Source organism: Condylura cristata, unplaced genomic scaffold (assembly GCF_000260355.1).
Source record: "Condylura cristata isolate star-nosed mole 26May11 unplaced genomic scaffold, ConCri1.0 scaffold00024, whole genome shotgun sequence".
NCBI lineage: Eukaryota > Metazoa > Chordata > Mammalia > Eulipotyphla > Talpidae > Condylura > Condylura cristata.
In genome coordinates, this window is record NW_004567125.1 from 785,400 (window position 1) to 809,802 (window position 24,403).

The 24,403-nt window shown below is 54.9% G+C and overlaps 1 protein-coding gene across 4 annotated transcripts in view; it reads left to right on the plus strand.

The window, feature by feature from the left end:
• The window catches only part of CUX1 (cut-like homeobox 1), a 313,834-nt gene that overhangs the window by 227,140 nt on the left and 62,291 nt on the right, over positions 1 to 24,403 (plus strand). The window contains exons 10-15 of one of the 4 annotated variants that reach the window (XM_012729010.1): positions 4,224 to 4,328; positions 9,750 to 9,938; positions 17,543 to 17,601; positions 20,921 to 20,969; positions 21,691 to 21,787; positions 22,786 to 23,457. In XM_012729010.1, coding sequence (XP_012584464.1) covers positions 4,224 to 4,328; positions 9,750 to 9,938; positions 17,543 to 17,601; positions 20,921 to 20,969; positions 21,691 to 21,787; positions 22,786 to 23,457 — 1,171 coding nt within the window. The remainder of the gene's footprint in view (positions 1 to 4,223; positions 4,329 to 9,749; positions 9,939 to 17,542; positions 17,602 to 20,920; positions 20,970 to 21,690; positions 21,788 to 22,785; positions 23,458 to 24,403) is intronic. The other 3 variants (XM_012729009.1, XM_012729011.1, XM_012729012.1) reach the window with 3 other exon arrangements.

A 24,403-nucleotide genomic window follows, 5' to 3' on the forward strand; every position in this document is an offset into this window, starting at 1 on the left:
TAGTGACAGCAAAGGGTCAGAACTTTTGAAAGTTTGTGGTAATTAAGAAGCCACAACTCTGCTCTCTACAACCACAGGAACACTGTCCAGGGACTGGGTAATTGGTCCGCTTCTCTGTGCGCCTTCCCGGGCCCTAGTACCAGAACAGCCTGACCTGAGCTGCCCGTGCAGGGGCTGGGAGTGGGGGCGACACCGGTGAGGAGCCCTTCTCCTGCTAACCCAATTCTTCTGGAGGAAGGAGGTGGTCCAAACCCTCAGGCAGAGGTCTTGTTGGAAATCACAATTTAAGCTCACCACTGAGAGAGGCCAGTGGCAGAGAAAAATGCAATAAGCAGAACTCACAGCAAGGTGTGACTTTTTCTTTAGCCAAGAGTTCTGTGTTGCGATGGTAGCAAGGTGGGGGAGCGGGGTGGTGGCAGCAGCTTGGGCTCCTAGGTCTCCCGTTTGTCACCCTTGTGCCTTGAGCACACCCCACTCCCAGAGCCAATGTAGAGAATGAGGGTGATAGCCACTGGGAGAGGACCCATCTCTGGACCCCTCACTCATTTGAGAAATACTTCTCAGCGCCTACCAGAGCGGGCCCTCGAGGGTGCCGAGAAAGTGCTGGTCCCACTGGCCGAGTCCAGGGCCCCTTTCCACTGGGCGAGCCACGGGCAGCTGCTGGGAGCGTGGGCGTCTCGTGTCATCAATTCGGCTCCCGGTCCAGGTCAGGTGTGGAGAGCCCCGGGCTCATTGGAGGCCCTCGTGGCGGGAGCGGGTAGGGAGAGAGCGCTTCTGGTTTTCCTGCCGTCGCGAGCAGGAGGCGTTGCTGTGTCTCTAGTTTTCAGCCTGGCCAACCTAAGAAATTTAAATCAAAATGTGTCAAGTCGCCTGGAATCCCAGGCCCACGATCCTGGGGCTTCATGGCCACACACACAAGACACACATTTGGCCAAGTGGGTCAGGGGACTGGATCAGAGACCCGCCCACCCCCACCCACCCTTCATCCCAGCCAGACCAAGGACTCCAGATGGGTAAATCGGGAGACAGCCTGTCCTCCAGGGAGATGTGGACATTTCCTCGTGTCCCAACTTGATTCCCCGGGGAAAGAGAGCACGCCGCCCTGAGAACGCCTTGCCGCCTTTCCGCACAGGCCTGGGCCCAGGTCTGGCTCACTGGCACCCCCCTGCACCTCTGCAGCTGCTGAGGGTCTGTCTTTGCCGCCTCTGCCGGCCCCAAGCCCTGTGCTTCTCCATGTTAGAGCAAAGTCTCAGACCTTAAGGCCTGGAGTCAGCGGTCAGCGCCGTGGGCCCTGCAGGTCCCTAGCTAGGGAAGTTCCACCTGGACCGCCCCTCCTGGGGCCTGTGCTGGGTGAAGTGCCACCAGGGCCCAAGAAGCAAGGCTCACCTGGGACACTGTGGTCACGTGGGCGGGAAGCATCTGTACACTTGACGCTAAAATTTTAAGTGTTTTAATTTTTCTTCATTTTCACGAGGAAAGAATAACAATCACCTGAGGCAACAGGTACAGCTCCTTACTGGTAGCTTAGCGACACCTGTCACCTGGGCACTGTTAGGCAGTTGGCTCATGTCATCTCGTTGGTCCTCAGTCGTCCAGCCAGGCGGCTGTTTGTCTTCGTGGTCAGGATTAACAACCACCGCCCAACAATGCCTTTCATTCACAGCCTCCTTTCCTTCCCGCACTTACTCTCACTGCTCTGAAAAGTATGGAAAATAAGCAGCAGCCAGCGCAAGAAAGCCCTCAGGAGCGTGTCTGGCCTGGCAGGGCTGCCCTCATCGCAGGGCTGCTGGACTGGCTCCCCGGCCCCTCCACAGGCTCTGCCCCTGCAGGGCGGGAGCAGCGGGGAGCCCCTCCGTGGAAACAGGGACTCCGGGGCTCCTGGGCTTCCAGATCAGAAAACAGGGTCAGAGCTTTCCACCTGCATCACTGAATCCAGCTCTGGAAACAGCTTCATCAGGTTGGGCCGTAGCCGCAGAAAGGCGGGAGACCCTGGGAACAAATGGGACGGCAGCCCTGACCCAGCGCAGCACCCCGGCTGCCCCCGGGGCCGGCACTCTGTCTGCATTTACGCCGCGGAAGCTGGAGCGTCCCAGCCGCGTGCCGCCTGTTCACAGGCCGCCTCACCTAGTTTTGCTTTGCTCTTGATGTACTTAGAGTGTAAGCCCTACACAGTCAAAAGGCCGCGCGGAAGTAGCCAGCGTGACCGAAGGCCGCGGCCCACTGGGCCCAGAGTAACGCTGCCCCTGACTCGCAGAGGGAATCGAGACGCCCTGGACGGCTCTGTGAACTCTGGATGAAGCGGTCAACACCTCGACCCCCTGTTCTGTGAGCCTCGGCCTTTGATGAGATGGGCTTCCCCCACGCGCCTGGGTGCTCTCAAGATCCTGTGGTGACCACCCACGCTCTGCTGCTTCCGGAGCTCTCAGAGCCGGTGTTCCCAGCCGGGCCTTGCAGCGGCCGGGTTGGCTGCCACCAGCCAGAGATAGTTTCCTTCATCAGCGAGATTAGAACTGTGTCAAAATACACACCTTGTTCCTGGCAGAGTCTTGCAGGTTCTATGCCCAGGCATTGAACAACTAGAAGAAAGAACAACTTCTCAGTTGTGACAGTGCAACTGTCTGACAAAGCCGGGGTGGCATATCTGGAAATAAACCGGGGAACTATTCTTCCCTGCACACTTTTCCTGCAGCATAACCGTCAGCCACCCCGCCACCTTCAGCACTGGGCACCCTTCCTGATGGGCTATTCTTGACTCTGTGTGGAGCAGAGAGGGTTTGGAGGTGGCTGTTTGAGCACCAACAGACCTGGCCAGGCGCTGTGTCAATTAAACTGAGCGCAATTCCGAGAGCTCCTGGAGAAGCAGGGCTGGTGGCCTCCAGCACCACGCCGGACCGAAGTGGCCACTGTCAGAAACATCCTGGTGTCTGTTCTGGGAGAGTCTCAGAACAGGGCCACTGCAGAGCCGCTCGAGGCTGCCGGACCTGCTCCTCAGACAGCAGGGCTGATCAGTGAGGCCTGGGGCAAGCCAACGCTCTTTTCTGCTTTCCAATTCTTTCTTAGCAATGAGAAGACATTTGCTGTCAGGCCACTGAATAAGAGAGCACAAAGAGCCTTGCTTAGCCAGGCTCTTCCCGTTAGTCGTTTTGTTAGTGGGATGTAGTCTGAGGGAAGAGTCGGCACAGTGCCTCCCACCCACCCCCTCCGTCAACCTCGCGGTGTCCTCCCAACTTAGGGCTTCGTCCCAGTCACAGCTGTTGGAGCCGCCCAAGCTCCCTGCACTTCCCAGGACAGTTGGCCTCTCAAGGTCGCTGAGAAGGAGGTGGCGTCCCCATTTTAGAGACGGGGAAGTGGAGGCTCTGTGAGCTCAAGTAACCTGCCCTGGTTCCCAGATGCCCGACTCCTGGCCCGTCTGGCCCTCAGGCTGTGGGGCGTGGCGGGGTGGTGACCTGTGTTCTCATGTCCGGTGGGACCTTGGTTTGCTCTCCTGTGGCACCGGCTGCCTTGTCTGGGAGTGGAAGCCTCACTTGTTCTCCTCAGCCTCCCTTCTGAGTCCACTTTGTTCCCCCTGGTCCCCCCCCATAACCCCCCCCAACCCCGCCCCCGTGACTGGCCCCCCTGCGCTCCGACCCCGGATCGGCCCAGCTGACTGGAAATGCCAGCATCAGCGTTAGAAAACTTTGTCAGGTGAAGGGTTAAATACGCTGGAAGAAGCCTGGCCCTCACAAAAGAAGTGGCATTTACACCCTGTACATTTATGGAAATACTTGCCGAAGGAAAACAACCACAACATTGTGCATGTTTGGAGGAAGAGAATGGCCAAAGTGTCTTTAATTCACTGTTTACCCGTGAGAATTACTCCCAGGAGTGATCCTGCAATAAAATCTTCTTGGTCTATGAGAATAGAAAGAAATTGAATCAAAAGACTCTATTTCCACTTGTATTTATTCAGTCTGGGAAATTCAGTGGGCCGGAGCATTAGTATCAGCAGGGGATTCCTTGCTCCTAGCGTTAAATTACTGTCATAATCGCTCAATTATTTCTTCCTTGTACTGTTTAAAATAAAAATCCATCACATTCTATGTTTTTTTCCAGCATTTATTAGGTTGAGTGTTTAGGAAAATCAATTATAGTCAGTCAGGCATGAATTGATGAATGTTCTTGTAATAATTGTCAGTTGTTAAACTGAATGTACTTTCTCTTTTCGCCCTTTTCATTTCCTTCAGAGGGCAGAGGTGGCTCAGAGAGAGGCGGAGACCTTAAGGGAGCAGCTCTCGTCAGCCAACCACTCTCTCCAGCTGGCCTCGCAGATCCAGAAGGCGCCGGACGTGGTGGGTAGCCGGCCTGTGGACCCTCTCCGCCGCGCGTCTGTGCCTCTGCGTTACAGCCGCCTCTTACTTTTTCCTTTTTCGCGTCCCCTTTTGGGATGGTATTTTAAACAGCTATCCTGTTTTAAACTGCTGTCCTGGCGGGACCGTTTGTAACCATTTAGGGGCGGAACGTGTTAGAGTGGAAGGAAGAGCTTTGCTGACTTCGCCTGCAGGGCTCCTGGTAGTCTCCGCCAAGTGTCTTCTGGCTGGGCCGGTGGGACAGGAGGGTCTTGCCGGTGTTGAGGGGTGGAGACCTGAGTCACACCGGAAAATTGCAGATTGGTTTTCTCCTGAGTGTGTCCTTCCAGGGAAAGAAACAGTTCTTGACGAGCTAGTAAAATAACAACTCCCTCAGCCTGGGGACCAGCTAGACCCCCGCTGAAGCACCACTGCCACTCCTTTGCCTCTTGACTTTTCTGAGATTCGTAAAACATGCTCTCATTTGGAACTTTCCCAGCTTGATTGAGGCAATTTCCAGCCATCATTCTCCAGGCTCTTTTCTTCGGTGCTGTGCAGTGTAGTTAAGTCCTGGACGTTGGTGCCATCACTGGGTTCAGATCCCAGCTCAGCCATGTGACTCAGGCAAGAGGCTTCAACCCGCTCAGTCTCAGTCTCATCCTCTGTAAGACGGGTTTTCACAAGGGTTCTGGAAAAGCACGTAGAGTAAGGGCCGCCCACAGGAAATCCTCAGTGAATTCGGGTGGTGACTCTTTAACTGTGGTGGCATCGCCATCTGATCCGGGAGCCCTGGTTTCAAAACTCATCTCCATCGCTGGCACTTAACAAACACAGGCAGTTAGGCTTGCAAGGCCTCAGTTTCCCCACTAGAGTAAGAGTTCAGTGATCCTGAGCTGGCTTTGGCTCTGACAGCTGGAGAGTCACCTGCATTCAGTGGTGTCCTTTTCCTTAGCAGAGAGCCTTTATACTGTGCCAGGACGAGGGTGGGCACGAGAGAGCAAAGAGGACTGAGACAGGTCCTTCCCAGGGAAAGTGCGATCTGATTGGGCAGATTTAGTGTTGTAAGAAATTGATACTGTCTACTGGTGGCCACCCTGGAGCCGGGTACTGCTGCTTCTTCATGTAAACGAGGCTCTGCGGGTACACACCGTTGGCCCCAGCCACCAAACCAGAGCTCCACTGGGGTCTTCTGCCACCCCAGATCAAAGCTTTTAAATTATACCCCGGGACTGAATCCGAAGCAGAGCTTAGGTGTTAGGACCTCCTTTTTAAAATGGACTTTAGTTTTCTTTCTTTAAATTCACACTGAATGAAGGTGATTTAAGTATTCAAAACATAGAGGAAAGCCTTCCAGTTAGGAAACTATCACATCCTTCGTATCGCACGCTCCTTGATGCTCAATTTACCTGAAACGCCCCTGTGGCTGGGTCACCATCCTTACGTCCCTGCTGACCAGCCCACAGCCGAGGCGTGAGGATGCCCTCAGGGTGGGGTCAGTAGTCTGTTCCCTAGATGCCCTTCGTCCTCAAGAGGAATTGGCTCATTCTGATAGCTCTACCAAGGTGCCTGAGCTCAGTGTTTTGATTGAAAGGGTTTCTGGCACCCCCCTGGGCTGTAGCAACCAAAACATTTCAAAAGGAAATGAATGTTTTTGCAGGTAGAGTAAGTTGTGGATCGTAGGGGTGCTTAAACACTTCATCACGGGCTAAGTGCAGTGTTTACATGGCACCAGCTCCCTCGTCCCGGAGCAGCCCTGCCAGGGACCCCCCCCACCCCCCCACCCCGGCACGCATTCCCACATAGGCAGGCCGCTCGGGCTCCAGCTCCAGCCAGTCGGGGAGCAAACATAGGAAACTGGGCCAGCGGGGAAATGTGTGTTGGGCTTGGCTGGCAGAATGCGGCAGAGAAACAGTGGAGTCTGTAGCTCTAGCAAAGTCCAAAACCAGTATGTTGGGTGTCTTAGTGGAATCGCTGGTCCTAGTCAGGCGCCCAGTGAGCTTCCGCTGTAGGCCTAGCTCATCTCTGTCTCGGGACCCTGCCGTCCTCAGAGGTGGGTTTTATTGTCATTGTTTTACGGTTAAGGAAACTGAGACTCGGAGGGGTTAAATAAATTGCCTAGGTCACACAGCTAGAAAATGCTCGGGCTGGGATTCGCTCCCGGGCCGCCCCACTCCAGCGTCTGCTCTTACTTTCCTGCTTCATGGGCCCTTAGGCTCGCAGCATTACAGCTCATTACGTGGCTGACGTAGTTGGAGGCAGGAGGACCCAGCAGATACATGACCGTGAGGTTTCACACAAGTAGGTTTGGGGGGTGCGGTATGAGAGGAGGTGAATCGGTTCAAGAGGACAGAGTCGAACGGGACTCTACGTGGGTCACCTCTGTTTTGACGCTAATCCCTTCCCTCTTTAACATTTTGGACTCACAGAGCATTCTCATATCTCCTCTTGGCTCCTGTGCCACAGCCGCCTCCTTCCCCTCAAAGCCTCCGCACCCTTGAGGAAGGTAGCGTTCCCTTACGGGACTTGGAAGCCTGGGGTCGTGGAATGTCCCTGTGGCACGTTAATTGATGAAACACACGAGTCCCAGGCCCCAGAGTTCTGGCACCCACAGGACTGGTGTCAGACTCGAGGAAGTCAGTTTCAGTCCTTAAGAGGCTCGTCCAAGCCAGAGTCATAACCCTGAGCCCTGTCAGGATCACAGGGAGTCCCTGGACCCTACCCCAGACACCCCCAAACCCCCTCTCCCCCAGTGATTGAGGTGCCCGCTGCCCCTTGGTTGTTTCCAGCCCTCGTCCATGTCTCTGTCCCACGATGTCTTCACGACGGAACAACCAGGATGCCCACGGGTGTGAGATGAAAGTGAGCTGTGTTTGGGCTCCAGTCCGCTATCTTGCTCCCAGGGTCTTACTGCCTTTGGGCATATTGTCTTACCTCATCGCATTTAATTTATGCAAGACACAAATGCTTTTTGTACTGTTGTGAAGGAGCAATCTGTGGCCCAAGTTCCTAAGAACTGACGTGCCCACGGTTGCACAGTCGGCCCTGGCAGGCCAGACAGGGCCCTCCACTGAGCAGGAAGGCCTTCTGAGAACAGCGTAGCTCTGGGCCCCATCCTGAGTCCAGGCTCAGCGCTGGGGCTGCTGTTTTTACACATAATATTTGAGCCACTCCCCCCCCCCCACACACACACACCCCCCAGCCCCCCGGCAGGTTAACTCGTGCTTGCCCATTTAAAACTGCAGCTCACCTTTGGCGGCCTTTACAGACTCTTTCCTGAAGATCACTTCACACAGGTTTTATGGCCGACCTCCCTCAGGTTGAGAGGAGGCTGGAATGAGTTAAATGAGGTGGCAGGGCTTGCTGTAGGCCCGCCGCGAGGCCACCCTCCCTGCACATCTGTCGCTTCCGTGGCGTCCCCCCGCTCGCTCATCCACGAGTCTGGCCGCCCTCTCGAGCGTGCACCCTTCAGGCACCACTCACATCAGCACGCCCCTTTTCAAGCTGGCCCCTCAGCACGGCCCCGCTTCAGGCTGCGCCCGCCCTGCCCAGCCTCTGTGCCCCCGGTGCCGTCCCCGCCCTGAGCTGCAGCTTCCTCCCTGTGCGAGCCACCGGCCCCGTGGCACGCCGCCCTGCTGGAGGACTTGTCTTACTGGCCCCGCCAGTGTTTTCTGGGGCGCTGTTTCCCGCTCTCTGTGGGGAAGGGGCAGTTTTGTTTTGATTTTTTTTTTTTATAATTTTTTTTTAAAGATTTATTTATTTACTCGTACAGAACTGGGGTACAGGCCAGAGATGCGGAGGGTGAGAGTATTCACCAGAGACAGAGTGGGGAGCAGAACAGGCAGATCGACGAAGTACGCTGCTGAGGGGAGCAGCGGGCGGGCCAGGAGAGGTCTGCCGCGCCATGTGGGTCTCCTCCGGGGCAGGCGGGGATCGAACTCATGCGGAAGTGGCTTAAGCTTCTTTGTGCTGTGCCTTAACCCGCTGCGCCACCAGGGAGGGCCCAGTTTTGTTTTGATTTTTAAATTTCCAATCTGTTGCAAGCTGATGGTCACATAAAAGTAAAAGTAAAAATAGGACAGCCGTGCGGAGCGCTGTAAAAGCTCGGCTTCTGCACCTGGCGCGCTGCGTGCGGTGCTGGTGGAAGGTGGGTCCCAGCGGGCAGGCCACGCTCGGAGCAGCCCGTCCAGACAGCACGTGCCTTTTAATTGAGCCAGAGGGAGGATGCTCCCGGGCCCCAGGCGTATCAGCACCACGTCATAAAAAAGGTATTTTACAATATCAAACGAGTCAGAAAAACATTATCTTCCCAGGAGAAAGGCGTACAGGACTGTCCCTGGGTGACTGGCGGCCCCCAGATATGAAAGCCCCGTCACTAGCTCATGGGACGGTGTGGCTGCACCTGCCCAGTGGGGCGCAGCTGCCACTCTTCGCCCTCCCCCCGAATATAGGCGAGGTCAAGATGGGCAGCTGTCCACCTTGAGGGGAAGGCGTGACTGGGAAGATGCCGGTACCCTGTGGAGGTGGAATATGAGCTGCCCCGCGTCTCAGCCAAGCTGTCCTCCTTCCCCAGGGTCATGCCCAGAAGTGCATCCGCCCACAGAAAAGTTCCCAGAATCCTGCACGAGCCGTGACTAACTTGAGAAAAGGTCCTTACCTTCACCCTTAGGAAGTGGAATGACAGATTTAACTTTTTCTTCTTTTTCTCTTATCTTTTCCCTGTTTTGCATATTTTATCTGGGCAGATTTGGGGGAGGTTGAAAGGAAGTAGAAGAATTTCTAAGCAAATGTGCATCTTCCATATTGACTCTGAGAATCATTTGATCGCACCCTATTTGATAACTTGGTAACAGAGCAATCGGATGTTGAATCCCATGTTACGGTGGAAATCCAGATGCCTGGGAACACTGCCAGTTCCCTCTGCAGAAAGAGCCTTCCCGTGTGCCGCCCCTGCCTGGGACTCCCGCCACAGCAGGCCCTTTCCCTTCTGCTTTTCAGGTCTTTGCTCAGATGGCCTCGTCTCAGTGAGGCTTTTCCTGACCCCCATATAAAACACAGTGACCCCTCCAAGTCTGGCCCCTGCCCCTCCCCGCTTCGGTTTTCCTGTGTCACTCCCCACCATCCGAAATGCTTTATCTCACTCCTAAACGTACTGCTGCTGCCCGTCCGTCCGTCCCTGCGCCACCCTGCCCTCTAGACTGGTGTGAGGACGAGGATGTCGGCCCTGTTTTATTTGCCTGGAGCATGGTTGACATCCAACAGTAACCACTCAAACAGGGAAGGCGGTGTGGCGGGACTGCGGCCGGTCCTGTCCAACCTGAGGTGCCAGCCACGTCTTTCCGGCTGCGTGGGTTTTGCCTGCTTCCAGCTAACTCCAAGCACCTGCCTGAAGCCGGCACAGTGTGTCATTTCCTCTCTTCTTCCCAGGAGCAGGCCATAGAGGTGCTGACCCGCTCCAGCCTGGAAGTTGAGTTGGCAGCCAAAGAGCGGGAGATCGCCCAGCTGGTGGAGGACGTGCAGAGACTCCAGGCCAGCCTCACCAAACTGCGCGAGAACTCGGCCAGCCAGATCTCCCAGCTCGAGCAGCAGCTGAGTGCCAAGAACAGCACGCTCAAAGTAAGGGGCCAGCGGCTGAAGGAGGGCCGGACGCACACACATACATACAAACACAAGTACCCCACACTTTTGGCACCCAGGGATCCCAAACTGTTAGGGGGTACATGCCCGGAAAGGGGTTTGGCCATTGTTGTGCAAAGGCAAAGGAAGCAGACTCTTGGTGTAAAAGATCTTTGAATAGGATCAGTGTGCGTGGAGAGAAAAACGAAAGGGTATTCCTAATAATAATTTCCCAATAAAACTAGAAATTACCCAATACCCTCGTGGGCAAATTCCCAGCCAAACAGGGTCAGCCTGAAGCAGGGCCACTGAGGCCCAAAAGCGTGCCGCAAGTCTTAGGTACTTCCTGGCAAAGAGCCATAAGCAAGAGGTTAGGCAGGTCCCAGAGAGCTGGGACAGCAGGGGACACTCGAAATTCAAAATTAAAATGCAAATCAAGATAAGGGCCGCCGTAGTCTCTGCCAAAGACAGCCTCCCGCATGTCTCACTCATGCGTCTGTGCCAAGTATCTCCACAGCTGTTTTCCTCCACGTGTCTCTGAGTCCCTGGGTGACATTCAAAGGCAGAGAAGCAAAAGAAAAGGGGGGCCCCCTTACCTCTTGTTATGTAGGTTCACCTGCCTGCTCAGCTCTGCCACTAGCTGCCAGTAGCTGCCCCGCTCAGGAAGTCCAGTTCATGGAATACTGTGACTCACAATCCAGGGTGGCTGCGTGTAAGTGGAGGCGGTGGGGGGGGGCACCTCCCCTTTATGGAGGCTCTGTAGCAACACGACCTGCAAAAGTCTGGGGTCATCTGGCATGATGCTCTGGCACCCTGTGCCCAGAGTGGTCTCTCCTGCCCCTGGTGTGTGGGACACCCCTGAAAGGCAGCCTGTCTCAGAAGCTGCCTCATCTGCACTGCCTAGGCCGCTGCACCAGTGTATCTCATTTAATTCCTCCTTTCGCAGCAGAAACGCCAACTTGGACTTCTCAGTCCAGTCCCAACTAGCCACAAAACTTGCCCCCTCCAGTGAGACCAATATAACACCCCCCAAGGTTCTCCTAGTCACATCACTCAGACACCCTCAGAGCTCTGCTTAGGGGACCACCCTGTCGGGAACTTAAAGCACATAGTGGCGGCCTTAAAGATCTGAGCTTTCCAGCAGTGTCTCTGGGCCGAAGCCCCTGAACCCTGCTACCAGCTCTCCACGGCAGGGCACTTCCCGCGGGAGACACGGTTCCTGCTGTTGGCCGGGCAGAAGCCCCCACCTCAGGGCCCACCACAGGGCTGCCTCTGCTCGGGCAGGCGGGGCCGGGCCGGGAGCTAGCTGCCTCGTGGTACGCCGTGTCTGTGAGGGGCCGCAGGTTGCGCTGTGTGGGGGCTGCCTCAGGCCTGCCCTCTGGTGCTCCCGCCTGTTTGTGGAAATGAAAGCTCGAGGCAGCGGAGGCGGGTCTGGGTGGGTCTGGGCTGGCTTGGCTCTGCCCGGCTCGGCCCTCAGCCTGTGCCACGCCCAGTGGTGCTTACACACAACCCCACACACTTGCTCTCTCACTTCCCAGTGAGCGTGAGCAGCAGCGCAGCAAAGCCAGACCTTCTTGAGGTTTCCCATGCATTTGTATATCCCCTGTGCAGAACCCAGAGCCTTTTTCACTCTAGATTTTTAATTATACGTTAAGGTTTTCCAGTCTGATGAAATTAGGGTAATTTGAAGATAGGCCTGGGACCCTAGGTTTGTGGCGTGTCAGAGCCCAAAGGCTGCCCTGGAGGTCCCTCATTTGATGCTGAAGAGAGAGGACCAGCAGGCCCCATTTCCCAGACCAGACGCTCCCTGCCCCCACTCACCCCCCTCCGCCCCCCCTCAGCTGAGGTCAGGTCCGCCTGGGGAGCGGCCTACCCAGAGCAGTCCCCGCATACTCAACGTGCATCAGAGTTAGTTTCAAAAATGTAGAGAGAACTTACGTAAAGTAATTCGCGAGGATAGCCAGACTTGCTTTGATTTTTAAGAAGGCAGACGTTTCTCCTGACCCCAGCCATGTTTCTGATCCAGACCTAAGTTTCCCGCAGGTCTGTCCTCCTGCGGCTCGCTGGCGCCCAGACACCCTGTCTGCCCCGCCAGCCCCCGCTCTGCCTTGCGGGGTAGCTTTCATCCCTCGGGGGGAGAAACCGCGGTTGCCCGGGGTCCCCGCGGAGACGGCCCTGCCGGCCTCGGGCTGGCGGGGTTGAGAGCGGGCACGCGCGGCAGCCTCGCGTTCACGTCTCGGGGTCTCCTCACTCGCTCGTCAGCGTGCCCGGCCGAGTGCCAGCACTCATTTTTATTTCTAGATTAAATCTAATTTTCTCGTGTTATAGCCATTTCTGACACTGGCAGTGGCATTATTATTAGATAATTTGCCTTTCTCTCCTTTGTTGCAGTTAAAGGGTACGCCGCGGATACAGTCTGCAGCCGACTACATGAGAGGCAGGCTACAGACCTTACAATTTTTATTATAGAGCAATTTCTTCTAAATCAGTTAAGGTTTTAATGTTTGCCTTCACAAAAAATGAAACGCAGTTTCACAAATTAATGTTCTTTATCCGTATCTTGGGGGAATTCTTTAATACTCTGCAGTTAATGAAACAATTCGGCAATACTTCTTCCAAAATTATTGCTCCCTTATCTTCATCTGATCTAATAATCAAAACATATCCTCTAGTAACAAGACTTCTCTGATTTTAATTATCTTAACCCCTTGTCGCCAGGAGTGACAGTCTCCCCAGTCCCGAAGCCACACAGAGAAGGCACAACCCTCCCCAAAAGAGTGTATCTCCCCCACCGCACCCAGAGGAATAAGGTTAATTGAATGAAGTACCTTCTCAGGGCTTTTTTTTTCCTAAAGTGTATAATTTAGAGTCTCAAATCTGAACTAAGCAGTGGTATAATTATAGGAAGATAATTTATGAATGAGACCTATCAAATTGGCAACCTGATGCTTTGGCAACAGGGGTCTCTCCCAGCGCCCCACCAGACTTTCAGTGGGGCTTGCCCCTTGCTCCTCGCAGATGCGACACCCCCCTCCCCCCCTCCACCCCTGGGCCCTTGTTGTTCAGCTCTTGGGGCCCTGGCACCTCCTGGTCTGGGTCAAATTGGAACTGGACTCTGCAGCTCTCCCATCTCTTCGCTCCTTGGAGTTACAGGTGGCTTTGCCGTGAACCCTGACCGTGGTCTTTGATTAGACGCTCATGTGCCTCATGACCGCCACTGCTGGGCGTGGGGGTAGTGTCACAGGGACTGAAGGTAGAATGGGCAGAATCTTGAGATTACTGAGGCTTAACAGAATTTATTTGGGATTAGTTGGTTTGCTTTCTGTAGCACCTTGACACTCTGTCTTTCTGAAACTATTGTTTCTTCCCTTCACGTAGGCCCGTGATTGTAGTTCTGTGAGGATGCATTGGCAGCTAGTTGGATGGTCATCAACCTTTCTTCCCCCATGTTCTACTTTTTCAAACCAGATTTACCATAAATGTATCACTATCCACATACAGCCTCTAACCTTTAAATAGACATCGAAACAGACACAGAAGTGGGAGATGTTTCTTCCTGCCTAATCTGACAAGTACTCAAGCACAGTGCCACTTGTAAAGGATAATTCTGTATTCGTAATTAATGAAATAACCCGACTGCCATTACGAGGCTGCTATTTTTGATAACTCTCTATTCTGTGGTCTTCTGTTGGAACACTTCAATGCAGAGGCAGTATAATTAGGCAGTCACCTGCGTTACACTCACTGTAGCACAGAAAAGAATGCTACCAATAGCTTCAATTTAAAATGGGTATTTATAAGAAAGGCTAGCTAAAAGAATGCCAATCTCCCATAGGGAGAAATTATATTTTCTAAAGATGCTTTAAAGATCAGCCCTTCCCGCTGGGTGGGTGGGCAGGTGTATTAGAATCACCTGGGAGGTTTTTTCCAAATCACTGCACTCCTCACCCCACCGCCTGAGGTTTTGATGGGTCCTTCTGAGCCAGTGTGGAGCATGCTGGGTCCTCCTTCGCGGGTCGGGACAGGAAACAGACTGATACCGAGGCCCTCTGCCTGTCCATCCTGCCCCTGCCCTCCCTGAGGGGTGGCAGCACAAGACTGTGGTCAAAATCCAGAGAACACCGGGGCCAGGGACGAGACTCCCTGAGCCTGCATGGGGAGAAAGAAAGGTGAATGTGGCCCCAGGCATGGGAAGCAGGGTGGAATCTGCCCCGCGGCATGAGCGGCTCCCACGGGAAGATGCCAGGGGCTCTAGGCTGCAGCCCTCCGGGCCACCTTGGGATTGAGACCCGTCAGGAGGTCGCAAGTCGGTTCCTGCAGAATCGCTATAAACCAGTGGTGCTACCGAAGTGCTTTAGGAAGCAAATCATCTGTGGGACTCAACAGCAAAATCTCCTGGAAAGTCACTGGGTGGTGAATCTAGATCTTCCCTCGCAGGTGGTCCCGAGTTGGCCACACACACAGCAGCTGCCCGCCATGTGCGGTGTCTCCGTGGCCTAAATGTTGAGGAGGACCTGCCTGGCCTGTGGTCCCCGTGAGAGAGTGCTGCCAGCTGCGCACACTGCCCCCACACCACAGCTCCTGGAAGTGGGAGGTGGTCTGTGACATGGCTGCTGTGCGGGGTCCTCGGTCTGTGCGGAGCACGCCGCATCCGCCTGCCGCACACCCTCCAGTGCAGCTGGCACTCTCCCCGATCCGTCCCAGGCAGCCTTGGGGGGTCCCTCCTTTTTTGTCTCGCATGCACAGAGCACACGCAAACGTCCCTGGGCTTCCCCACCCCCGACCCCCATGCCCGGCATCAGGACGTGCCTCTCACCACAGAACCTCAGAGACCAGATCCTCTCCTGAAAGGGTCCCCGTTCATTTGAAAGGCGGCGCACACTGCTAGTCCAGGGCCCCAGAGGTGCAGAGTCAACTTGAGGGGCTCTACCTCAGACCTCTGCCCTGGACTCCTGGGAACTTGTACTTCCTCGGTTCTGACTAATGACCCAGGGTACTCGTGAGAAGAGGGGTCATACACCGACACCCCAGCCTGAGCTGTGCTCTTCAGACAGCCCTGTGGCGGCCGGGCTCTGGTCATCCTGCAGGGGAAAGATGGGGACTGTAACACAGCCCCCTCTCTGCCCCACGGCCATTTTGTGGTAAAGGAGTTGCTGTCTTGACCCTTCACTGTGCAGCCCAGACGAGGCCCGTCTGCACTGCCACATGGGCGCCTGGTTTACGGCGTGACCAAGATGCTTTCTGTAAACTTTGTGTTATTATTGCTTTGCATTATCAAACTGCCCTCATTTGAGACTTTGCCAGGACTTGAAGAACTTCACGTAGGTAAAAGTTCTTAACAATTCAAAAAACATTTGACGAGCACCTACCAAGTTAGGAGCCACACGTGTGCACTGTATTATTTAACCTGCAGCGATCGCTCCTGCGCAGCGCTGTGGCCTGCGGCGTGGAACCATCGTGTTTGAGAGGCGCAGGGCGGCTGCACGTGCTCGTCCTGTTTCCTTCGGAAACCCTTATCCTTAGCCTCCCATTTTTCAGGTGAGAAGCCTGAGACCCACATGACCCAACGACACACTCCGCTCTAGTTCTCGGCGAAAACGCATCCAAATTACACAGACTGAGACCTAATGCCGAGTCACAGTCTTCGAGCTCCCACGGGGACCGTAGTGGACACAGCATCCATAATGGTCCTGCGTGAAAGTCCTGTGGTGCCCGCCTCTGCCAGGGCCTTGCCTTGCCCCCCCTGTATTCAGCCCTTTCAGGTCATGGCTGATCTCCTCATTTTACAAGTGAGTCTATTCAGGTGCCCAGAGTACCAGAACTGGACCTGAGGTTCAACACCAGGCTAGGTTCTAAAGTGCTCCACACTTTTCCCCTCTCAAGCCCTTCCTGTATTTCTCCTGTTCACTGAACATGACCGAGTTTTCTGTGTGCCCCTTGCCCAGCCTCAGAGCACCACATCTGAAAGCCGCCTTGCGTCCCAGCGGCCCTGACCATCCGTTGTCAGGGAGACCTGGCCCATTAGTGCTCCTGCTAGTGACTGTCGGGAGAAGGACGCAATCGTCCCTCTTCACGCACCTTCGAGGCTTTTGCAGGGAAGTGAGCACCTGCCTCCCCATTTGATTTATGACTAGAGGCCCATTATGATAGATAAAGTTGGTGAGAGGTTCTTCGAAAGGAAGTCGGGCAGGGCAGTCTTGCACAACGCAAAATAAACACAAGGCACCTCGGCACGGGCAGCAGGAAGACAGGGTCAGTGAGTCTGGTCTACGGATCTCCTGAGTCCTTGCAACAGCAGCATGTGGGACTCGGGAGCGCCTTGAGGCTGCTCGGCGTCTCTCCCAACCTAGAGTGTTCCCAGGCGCTCTAAGCTCGCCTGAGTCTGGGTTGGTGAGGCGGAACCTAGAGAGACTGCTGGACACCCGGGAGGTGGGAGGCGCTGGACACGTGAGGACTCTCTCATCTGGACCGTCGCCGGCTGGCTGTTTCTTGTTCGTCTGCCTTATTTTCCCCATGAGCTCTCTTTTGGGGTGGTCAACAGCAAGCTTGTCCCACAAAGAAACCCCAGCAGAGAGCCCTGTGGGGGGACCCCTGGGGGAGCACATCTGGGTGTCGCCATGCTTGGGGAACACGTGCCCCTGGCCTCGCAGAGGCTGTGTGGCTCAGAGAGTCCCACGCCGCCCCTCCAACAGCGTTCCAGGGCCTGGGAGCCAGTGGAGCCCTGCTGGCGGGGGGCCGAGGGAGGACCCTCCCCCAGGGACTTAGATCAGCCTGGAGACCACCGACTGACCTGCTAAACAGGTCCACTCCTAACCCCCCACAGCCCGGGACCGACCCACAGTGTGCGTGCTGTGTCCCTGGGCAGACAGAGGCTCAACCGCGCAGGCTGGCACCCCGAGACAGAGGCTGCGGGAGACCTGCACGCCCACCGGCCCCCATGCTTGGTGAAAAGCCGCACGCCGACTCGAATGCTAGGAGAGCTCGTCATCCTCTGCCCCTTCCCGGCAGCTCACGCAGCTCCCTTCCGTGAAGCCGCCTCCTCCTGCGTTGTGTTGTTCCACGACCTGGCGCTGCCGCCCGTGTCAGTGCGCCCTCGCGCACAGGGTCGTCTCGCAGGCAGGCGCCGGAAGAGCGAAGGGCGGAGGCCGCCAGCTCTCCGTGTCCGGTTCCCTCAGGGCTGGCTGGATGCTCCACAGGGGACGTAGTGCAGTGCGCGAGTCTGTCTTAGCCTGTCCGGGCTCCCTTAAGAGAACACCGCAGACTGGGCGACCCAAGCGATGTTTATTTCTCTCAGTTCTGGAAGTCCAAGGTCAAGGCGCTGGCAAATTCAGCGTCTGGTGAGGACCCGCCCCTGGTTCACAGCAGCCAGCTCACGTGGTGGAGGGTCGAGGAGCTCTTTGCAGCCTCTGATAAAATGACATTAATCACACTCATGAGTCTCCACCCTCAAAACCTGATCACCCCCTCCCCCCCAAAGACCTCACCTCCTAACACCATCACCTTGAGGGTTAGGATGTCAACCTGTGAACCTGGGAGGGACAGACATTCAGTCCATCGCCTCCCCTCTCCAGACCTGGCCACTAACGAGACTTCTCTGTTTTCAGCAACTGGAAGAAAAACTCAAAGGACAGGCTGACTACGAGGAGGTGAAGAAAGAACTAAAGTAAGTGTTCAGGCACCTGCTGTGGCCTCGCAGGGCAGGGCTACCGGAGACCTCGCGGGAGGACGCCCTGCCAGCGAGGGGCCGCGCCGCCCACCTCGGCTGGGCGTCCCCGGCCGCCCGGCACCCGGGCGTCTGCACTCAAGCCCTCCCTCGAGTTCTCTGAATCTGTTACAGAATTTTGGCGCTTGAAGTACGCCTGTCTGCCCGCCCCCATCTTCTCCTCCCCTCCTCCCACTCCACCTCCCTCCCCCCAGTGTCAGAGGAAATCCACATACGATCAAGTAATTATAAAATAGGAGCTTGTTTTTCAGCCGTAAATTCCCACAACAGGAGAGCTGGGAACGCTTTCCCAATGAAAGTGCGCGTGGCCTGGCACCTCCCTGGCCACTAGGCTCAGAGGCTTTCTTCTCCCAACCTCTAGTTCCCTGCCAAGCTCGTCAGAGGTGCTAATGCTTCCTTTCTCCAGCTTGGAGGCCCCATCGCCCAGCCTGCACCTCCTGCCTTAGACTCCGGCCCCTCCGAAGCGCCCCAAACTCATGACCTCTCACAGTCATGGGCAGCCCCTGACTGTGCAGACACCCCGCCCCCGACCCGCCATTCTCCCTCCTGCCCTGCAGCTCCTCCCCTGGGCTCCGCCCACCTCCACACAGATTATTACACTGCACAGAAGGTCACTGCAGTGCACACTGGCCGCAGGACCAGGTTCTGCTCGCGGCTGTGCTGTGGGCTCCGGCATCCTGGTGGCTCTCTGCCCCAGCTAAGCCCCGACCCGCTCCACAGCCACCCCAAAGCTCTGCCTTACAGAGGAGACAGGTGCCCTGTGGCTTGTCCCGGGCCTCGCAGTCACTGCCGTCCCTGCTTCTCCCTCCCGTCTCTCCAGGCCAACCTCCCCACCCAGACCTGATGTCCCTTCCTTTGACTCCTTCCTGCTACTCCGTCAGCAGCTTTCTCTCTTGCTGACATTTTTAATTTCGCCTTTTAAAATAAGCCTACACCCACTGAACATGCTGTGCTTTGTATTCTTAATCCCATCCCCACGGTTTTTCTAAACAAGCCTGTTGGAAGAGCTTATTTGACCTTCTTGCTGGGGCGCTCCCTGGCCTTCCTTTGGTCCTGATGACCTCTAGCTTCCCTGGAGGTTATGCTGGTAGCTGCCCTCAAACCCTGTGCCCACTGCATTGCCTTCCTGGGCAGCCTCACCCCTCTGGCTGCAGATGGCCGCTGCCAGCCCCTCAGTGAACGACCCCCAAGCCTCTCCACAGTTCAGCACCCCCACATCCCTTCTCCAATTTAGGAGCATATATCTTTTACCTGGTTCACTTCTGCATGTCTTAATCATCCCTTCCTTCCCATCATCTTCCCCCCACAAAAGAAGGAGATGTGTTTGAATCAGAGAAATGAAGGCCTTTGCCAGGCCCCTGCCATCCCACTCTGAGGTCCCTGGAACCAAGGGACTCTGTGGTTCCTCCTCCCTGCTCACCTCCAGCTCTGGAACCAAGATTTGACTCCAGCCTGCAGTAAGGCCCTCGCCTGTCCCCTTGTTGAGCTGCCCCCCAGAACTGTCTCCCTAACCGCCTTGTGACCCATATTCCTGCCAACCCTGCTGTGCCCGCAGCCTGCAGAATATCCCACTCAGGCAGCTTTTTTTTTTTTTCTTTCTTTCTTTTCCCCCCATGGGCTTCCATCACCAAATCACCCATGTGCCATCACCATAGTCCAGTGCACTTCCCTCCCAACTCTATTTTTGATCCCATTCCCCACTCCACCCCTGTAAAATATCTCTGGTATATAGTTGTTCATTATTATTATTATTATTTTCTCATCAGGCAGCTCTTTGACTCAAAATGTCTCAGGCCTCCCACTGCCAAATAATCCAGGTGCCCTCTACACAAGCCACCCACATTCTTGTGCCATTTCTGCCCAGTGGTCAACGCGTCTCAGTGGTCAGTGAAGTGCCCTGCTCCTCGAGTCCTTCTCACACGTACCCCATGAGGCAAATCCCTCTCTAGCCTCATGAAAACTCCCACCAGGACCCCTACTAGATCCCTCTTTCCTATGCTGTGTGGATTTTATCTTCAATCTGCAACAACCTTTAGCACTAGTGAGGGTAGAAACAGGCTGATTCTGACTCCATCATGCCGGGCACATTAAGTCACTGGTAAACACTTGCTGAATAAATGAAGAGACGTGGCTTTTAGCAAAAGTTGTAGACTCCCATAGTCTTCTCTTTGATGATCCTAAAGAAGTTCTTAAGACAAATACATGGTTGCATAAAATGTGGCTGCCACCAAGGAAGGACAGTTTGTCCAGACCCCTCCTCCTGGCTGGGGCAGGGAAGCCCAGAATTTGTTCAGTAGCTTGCTATAGTGTAAGACGCTAAGTGTATCCCATTAGCTCCTATTTATTCCCACTGTCTTAGTTTACATGACAAGAGACATAAAGATACAGCCCCAGATACACGGTCAGCTCCTTCCTGGACTGGCGAGGTGGCTCTGGTGGAGAGTGGGCTCCCAGGACCCTTCTAACCACTCACTCCGTGGCACCACACTCACGTGGAACTGGGACAGGGCAGGTTCTGAAGTCATAGCGTCTGGGATGCTGGGGGACCACAGAGGCCTGGCCCTGGGCTTGCAGCGCCTCACCAGCACCCTGCCGAAGCCTGCCAATGCTAGGCGAACACATGGACCCACCCGCCCCTTGGCCACATGGGCCCGCAGTGAGAAGAGAAGCCAGTAACAGCAGTGCTGGGCTCCTGAACTCACTCTGCTTGTGGGTTTTAGTAGGCCAGAGACTGAATGGAGCAATGGCGAACAGACAGTACTCTCACTGCATCCCCAGCCTGGGGCCACGTGGAGGGCCTGCTGGCTGGCCTTTGACCGTCCACTGCCGGAGTTTGCTCTCTGCCCATTCCCTCGAGTCCCAGGTGCCAGCTACCAAGTGAGCATGGAGGACAGCAGCCTGGAGGAGAAGGCCTCTCTCGGTTCCTTGTTATGATTTTTCATTCCTTCCAAGCTTTCTAAATGCATTCCACTTGCAAGAAAGTTCTGTCTGTGTTAAACTTTAAAATTATACTCTGCACAGACCTGGTGTGATTCCATATGGGATGATTTACATGCTGGGCAAGAAACTTTTGCTGGCCAACTGCTAGTAGAATAGTTATTCTAGAGACACTATCAGATTATCTTGCTGCCAGGGAAGTTGTTAAAGTTGTCAGTTCCTCAGTTCCTGGAGAGCAGGAAACCGTGATGTTAATGTTCATTAGCGTGGCTGCCATCAAAGGCTTGCGTAGGAAATAACCTCTCCGTCTTGCTCTCCACAGCATTCTGAAATCCATGGAGTTCGCACCGTCCGAGGGAGCTGGGACAAAGGTACACAGTCTCACAGTGATTCCCGTGCCAGCCACAGCGTTGCTGCCGGCCCTCCGCTTTACACCACCAGCCCCACCATCTCACTGTGTCTATTCGTCCTCACACACAGCTGATGAGTAATTCCTCAAGAACATTTAACAAAGTCAGGCCACATTATCTTGAATTTAAAAGAGGCCTTTCAATAAGAAGTTAACGTTACCCAAACTGGGCAGGTGCTAAGAACGTGAATTAAAAGGTTGTGCTCAAAACCGGTCCAGGATGGCCTGGCATAGAAACTCCACCCATCTGTGGCCTCGCTTGGAGAAGTGCCAGGGACCCCTTAAAACGTTAAGTCATCAAATGGAACCTTGCGCCTGGTGCCCAAAAGTCACCTTTACAATGACCTTCCAACAGAGGTTCTAGCTGGGCAGGCAGACCTGTTGCCCACCCTGAGGGACAGACTCAAACTACCTGAATCTGGGGACAGAAGAGCAAGTAATGAACTGTCTAGCAGCTATGTGAGTCTGAAGGAAGAAAAGCTACGTTAGCCAAAGCGGATTCTTTTGGAAAGAAACTTGAATGTCTCCCGTGCACATACCTATTGAACTTCCTTGGAGGGAGTCAGGCTTTCATAAGATGGGCCTGCTAGCAGGCCGAGAGTTGGGGTTGCAAGTGGGTCTAGTGACCCCAGGGCGCGGGAGGGTGGCTGGCCCCGCAGTGAGCCCTGCTCTGCCCCTTCCAGGATGCATCCAAGCCCCTGGAGGTGCTGCTGCTGGAGAAGAACCGCTCGCTGCAGTCTGAGAACGCCGCGCTGCGCATCTCCAACAGCGACCTGAGCGGTAGGTTGACGGGGTGCGTGCGGGGTCACGCAGAAGGAAGGTGAACCGTGAGTCTGGGCCAATGCATGACGGGGATCATCGCTGGTTGGCGAGAGCCTTGACTAATGAGCGTTCGGTCTCCTCCTGGTCTTCCTCACGCTCCTCTCCCTCCCCCCTCCCCCTGCGAAAGATGGTCAAGGTCGAGATGAGCTGTGTGGCCGCGGGGCGTCTGCGGAGGTCAGGTAGAGCACGCGTTGCCGAGATCCGGAGGGACGCGGAGGATGTTGGTTTTTCTGAGCTTTTCCTAGCGGCGCTTCGCAGAGGCCGGAAGTGCGCGGCCTCGCCCTCGGCGTTTCGGGCCGCGGAGGGACGCGCTGCCCTCCCAGGCTCAGCGGAGCTTTTCTTCCTTCGTCAGGTTTTCCTTGGGAGCGCATCCCCCATCCTTAGCCTTTCTTTGCTCATCCCCCAAATGGTGGCGTCACTGACTGCTTCTGGTTTTGGCAGCTGGTAAACCGTTTAAAAGTGTCTCGGGCTCCAGTGATATTTCATTCTTAAAATGTGCGTGCTTCGATCGAGTGGACTCGGTGCAGTGCATTCGCCTCAGAGCAAGTGGTGTGAGAGACCCGTTGGTCCCAGAATGTCAGTGTTTGCTGCTCCTCAGGGGAGCCCTTCTGGTAATAGCGCGAATACTAGCGGCCGCCGAGGCCCACGACCTGTCAACTCTGTACTGTGTGTGGTGCCGGCTCCTTGTCACCTTAGGAGTTTGAATATGTCGAGGGGACTCTCCAGGCTGCAACGTACAAGAAAGGTGCAAACATGAAATGCATGTTGCTTGTTTCGGGGGGCCTCGTTTGGCTAATTAAAAAAATTCAATTGAAAAACAAACCAACACACCTCATTGGCCCTTGTAAAATCTGCACTTTTTTTTTCCCTTTTGTGGGGCAAACTTTGCATTTTGGTCTTGGTTTTTTTTCCCTTTTGAATCCCCCATAATGCATTATGTTTGCCCTTCCTTGTAGGGTCAGCCAGGAGAAAAGGGAAAGACCAGCCTGAGAGTCGGCGTCCTGGACCTTTGCCGGCCTCCCCTCCTTCTCAGTTGCCCCGCAACACGGGGGAGCAGGCTTCCAATACTAACGGTACACACCAGTTCTCACCAGCGGGGTTAACTCAAGACTTTTTCAGCTCATCCCTGGCAAGCCCCAGCCTACCCCTGGCTTCTACGGGAAAATTTGCACTAAACTCTCTCCTCCAACGACAGCTAATGCAGTCCTTCTACTCCAAGGCCATGCAGGAAGCAGGAAGCACAAGCATGATTTTTTCAACAGGTCCATACAGCACAAACTCCATATCTTCCCAAAGTCCATTACAACAAAGCCCAGATGTAAATGGCATGGCCCCGTCTCCCAGCCAGTCAGAAAGTGCTGGGAGCGTCTCCGAGGGCGAGGAGATAGACACTGCAGAAATCGCCCGGCAGGTGAAAGAGCAGTTGATCAAGCACAATATCGGACAGCGCATTTTCGGACATTATGTCTTGGGACTGTCTCAAGGGTCCGTGAGCGAGATTCTGGCCCGGCCCAAGCCCTGGAATAAACTGACCGTGCGTGGCAAGGAGCCGTTTCACAAGATGAAGCAGTTCCTCTCGGACGAGCAGAACATCTTGGCCCTGCGCAGCATCCAAGGCAGACAAAGAGGTGAGAGGCTTTCGTGGGTTGGCGCCACTGTGTGAGCCCGTCACAGAGTTGTGTGTGAGTGTCTGTGTGTAATGAAACATTTGTGCATCACATCAGGTAAAATGCTCTTCAGTTCCACCATTTCCAGAGCTCCAGGGCCAACTGGGTGAGCTGTAAACTATTAGGTTCGGGAAAGCTGGCCTCTGAAACTCCCTCGGCACCTGGCATGTAGCGAACTCAGCATTTCAGCGCTAAGTATAGAATCAGAGGGAGTCTTGTGAAATGCACGGCGTTCCGAAGTGTTTAGCGTCTGGCGGCCCAAGTGGCCTTGGGCGCTGGCCTGGCGGGGAGGAGCCCTGGGCCGCCCTCCAGCTCTGTAGCAGCGGCATCCCTGGGGTCGCTCCTCGCGCAGAGCTGGTTCTGTGGGAAGAGCCATTATCAGCCTCACGTACTCTCCTCTTCTCACCCTGCAGGAGGGGTGTCCATGGTCAGCTCTCCCCGTGTTTAAAGCTCTTAGTGATTTGCTTAGCATCACCAGCAAAACATGCCTGCCTCGAGTAAAATACATAAAAGTTATAAAAACACCCTTCCTACCTCACCCTCCATAAAAAAGATAAAAAGTCAATCACATCCACAGTTGAAAGGACTCCATCCCTTTAACGTCGGAGGATCGTTGTGCTAAATCAACAGTGAGACAGAGAGAGAGAGAGAGGTAATCTTATCAGCCACATTGGAGAGACACCCTGAAATTTAGACTCCAGACAAACAAGAGAAGGGAATTGTTTTGAACAGTGTCAGTTTGCACAAAGGACGTGGAGCCTTTTATGGCGATGTAAACTGAAATTGACTGTCTTTGGATGATTAATGTGAGCTTTGTTCCGGGGGCTGGTGGGCAACTCGCTCCGCGGCAGTACTTCCCCGTCCAACCCTCATGGCGTTGATGCCATAGCCGCCACGTAGGTCGATC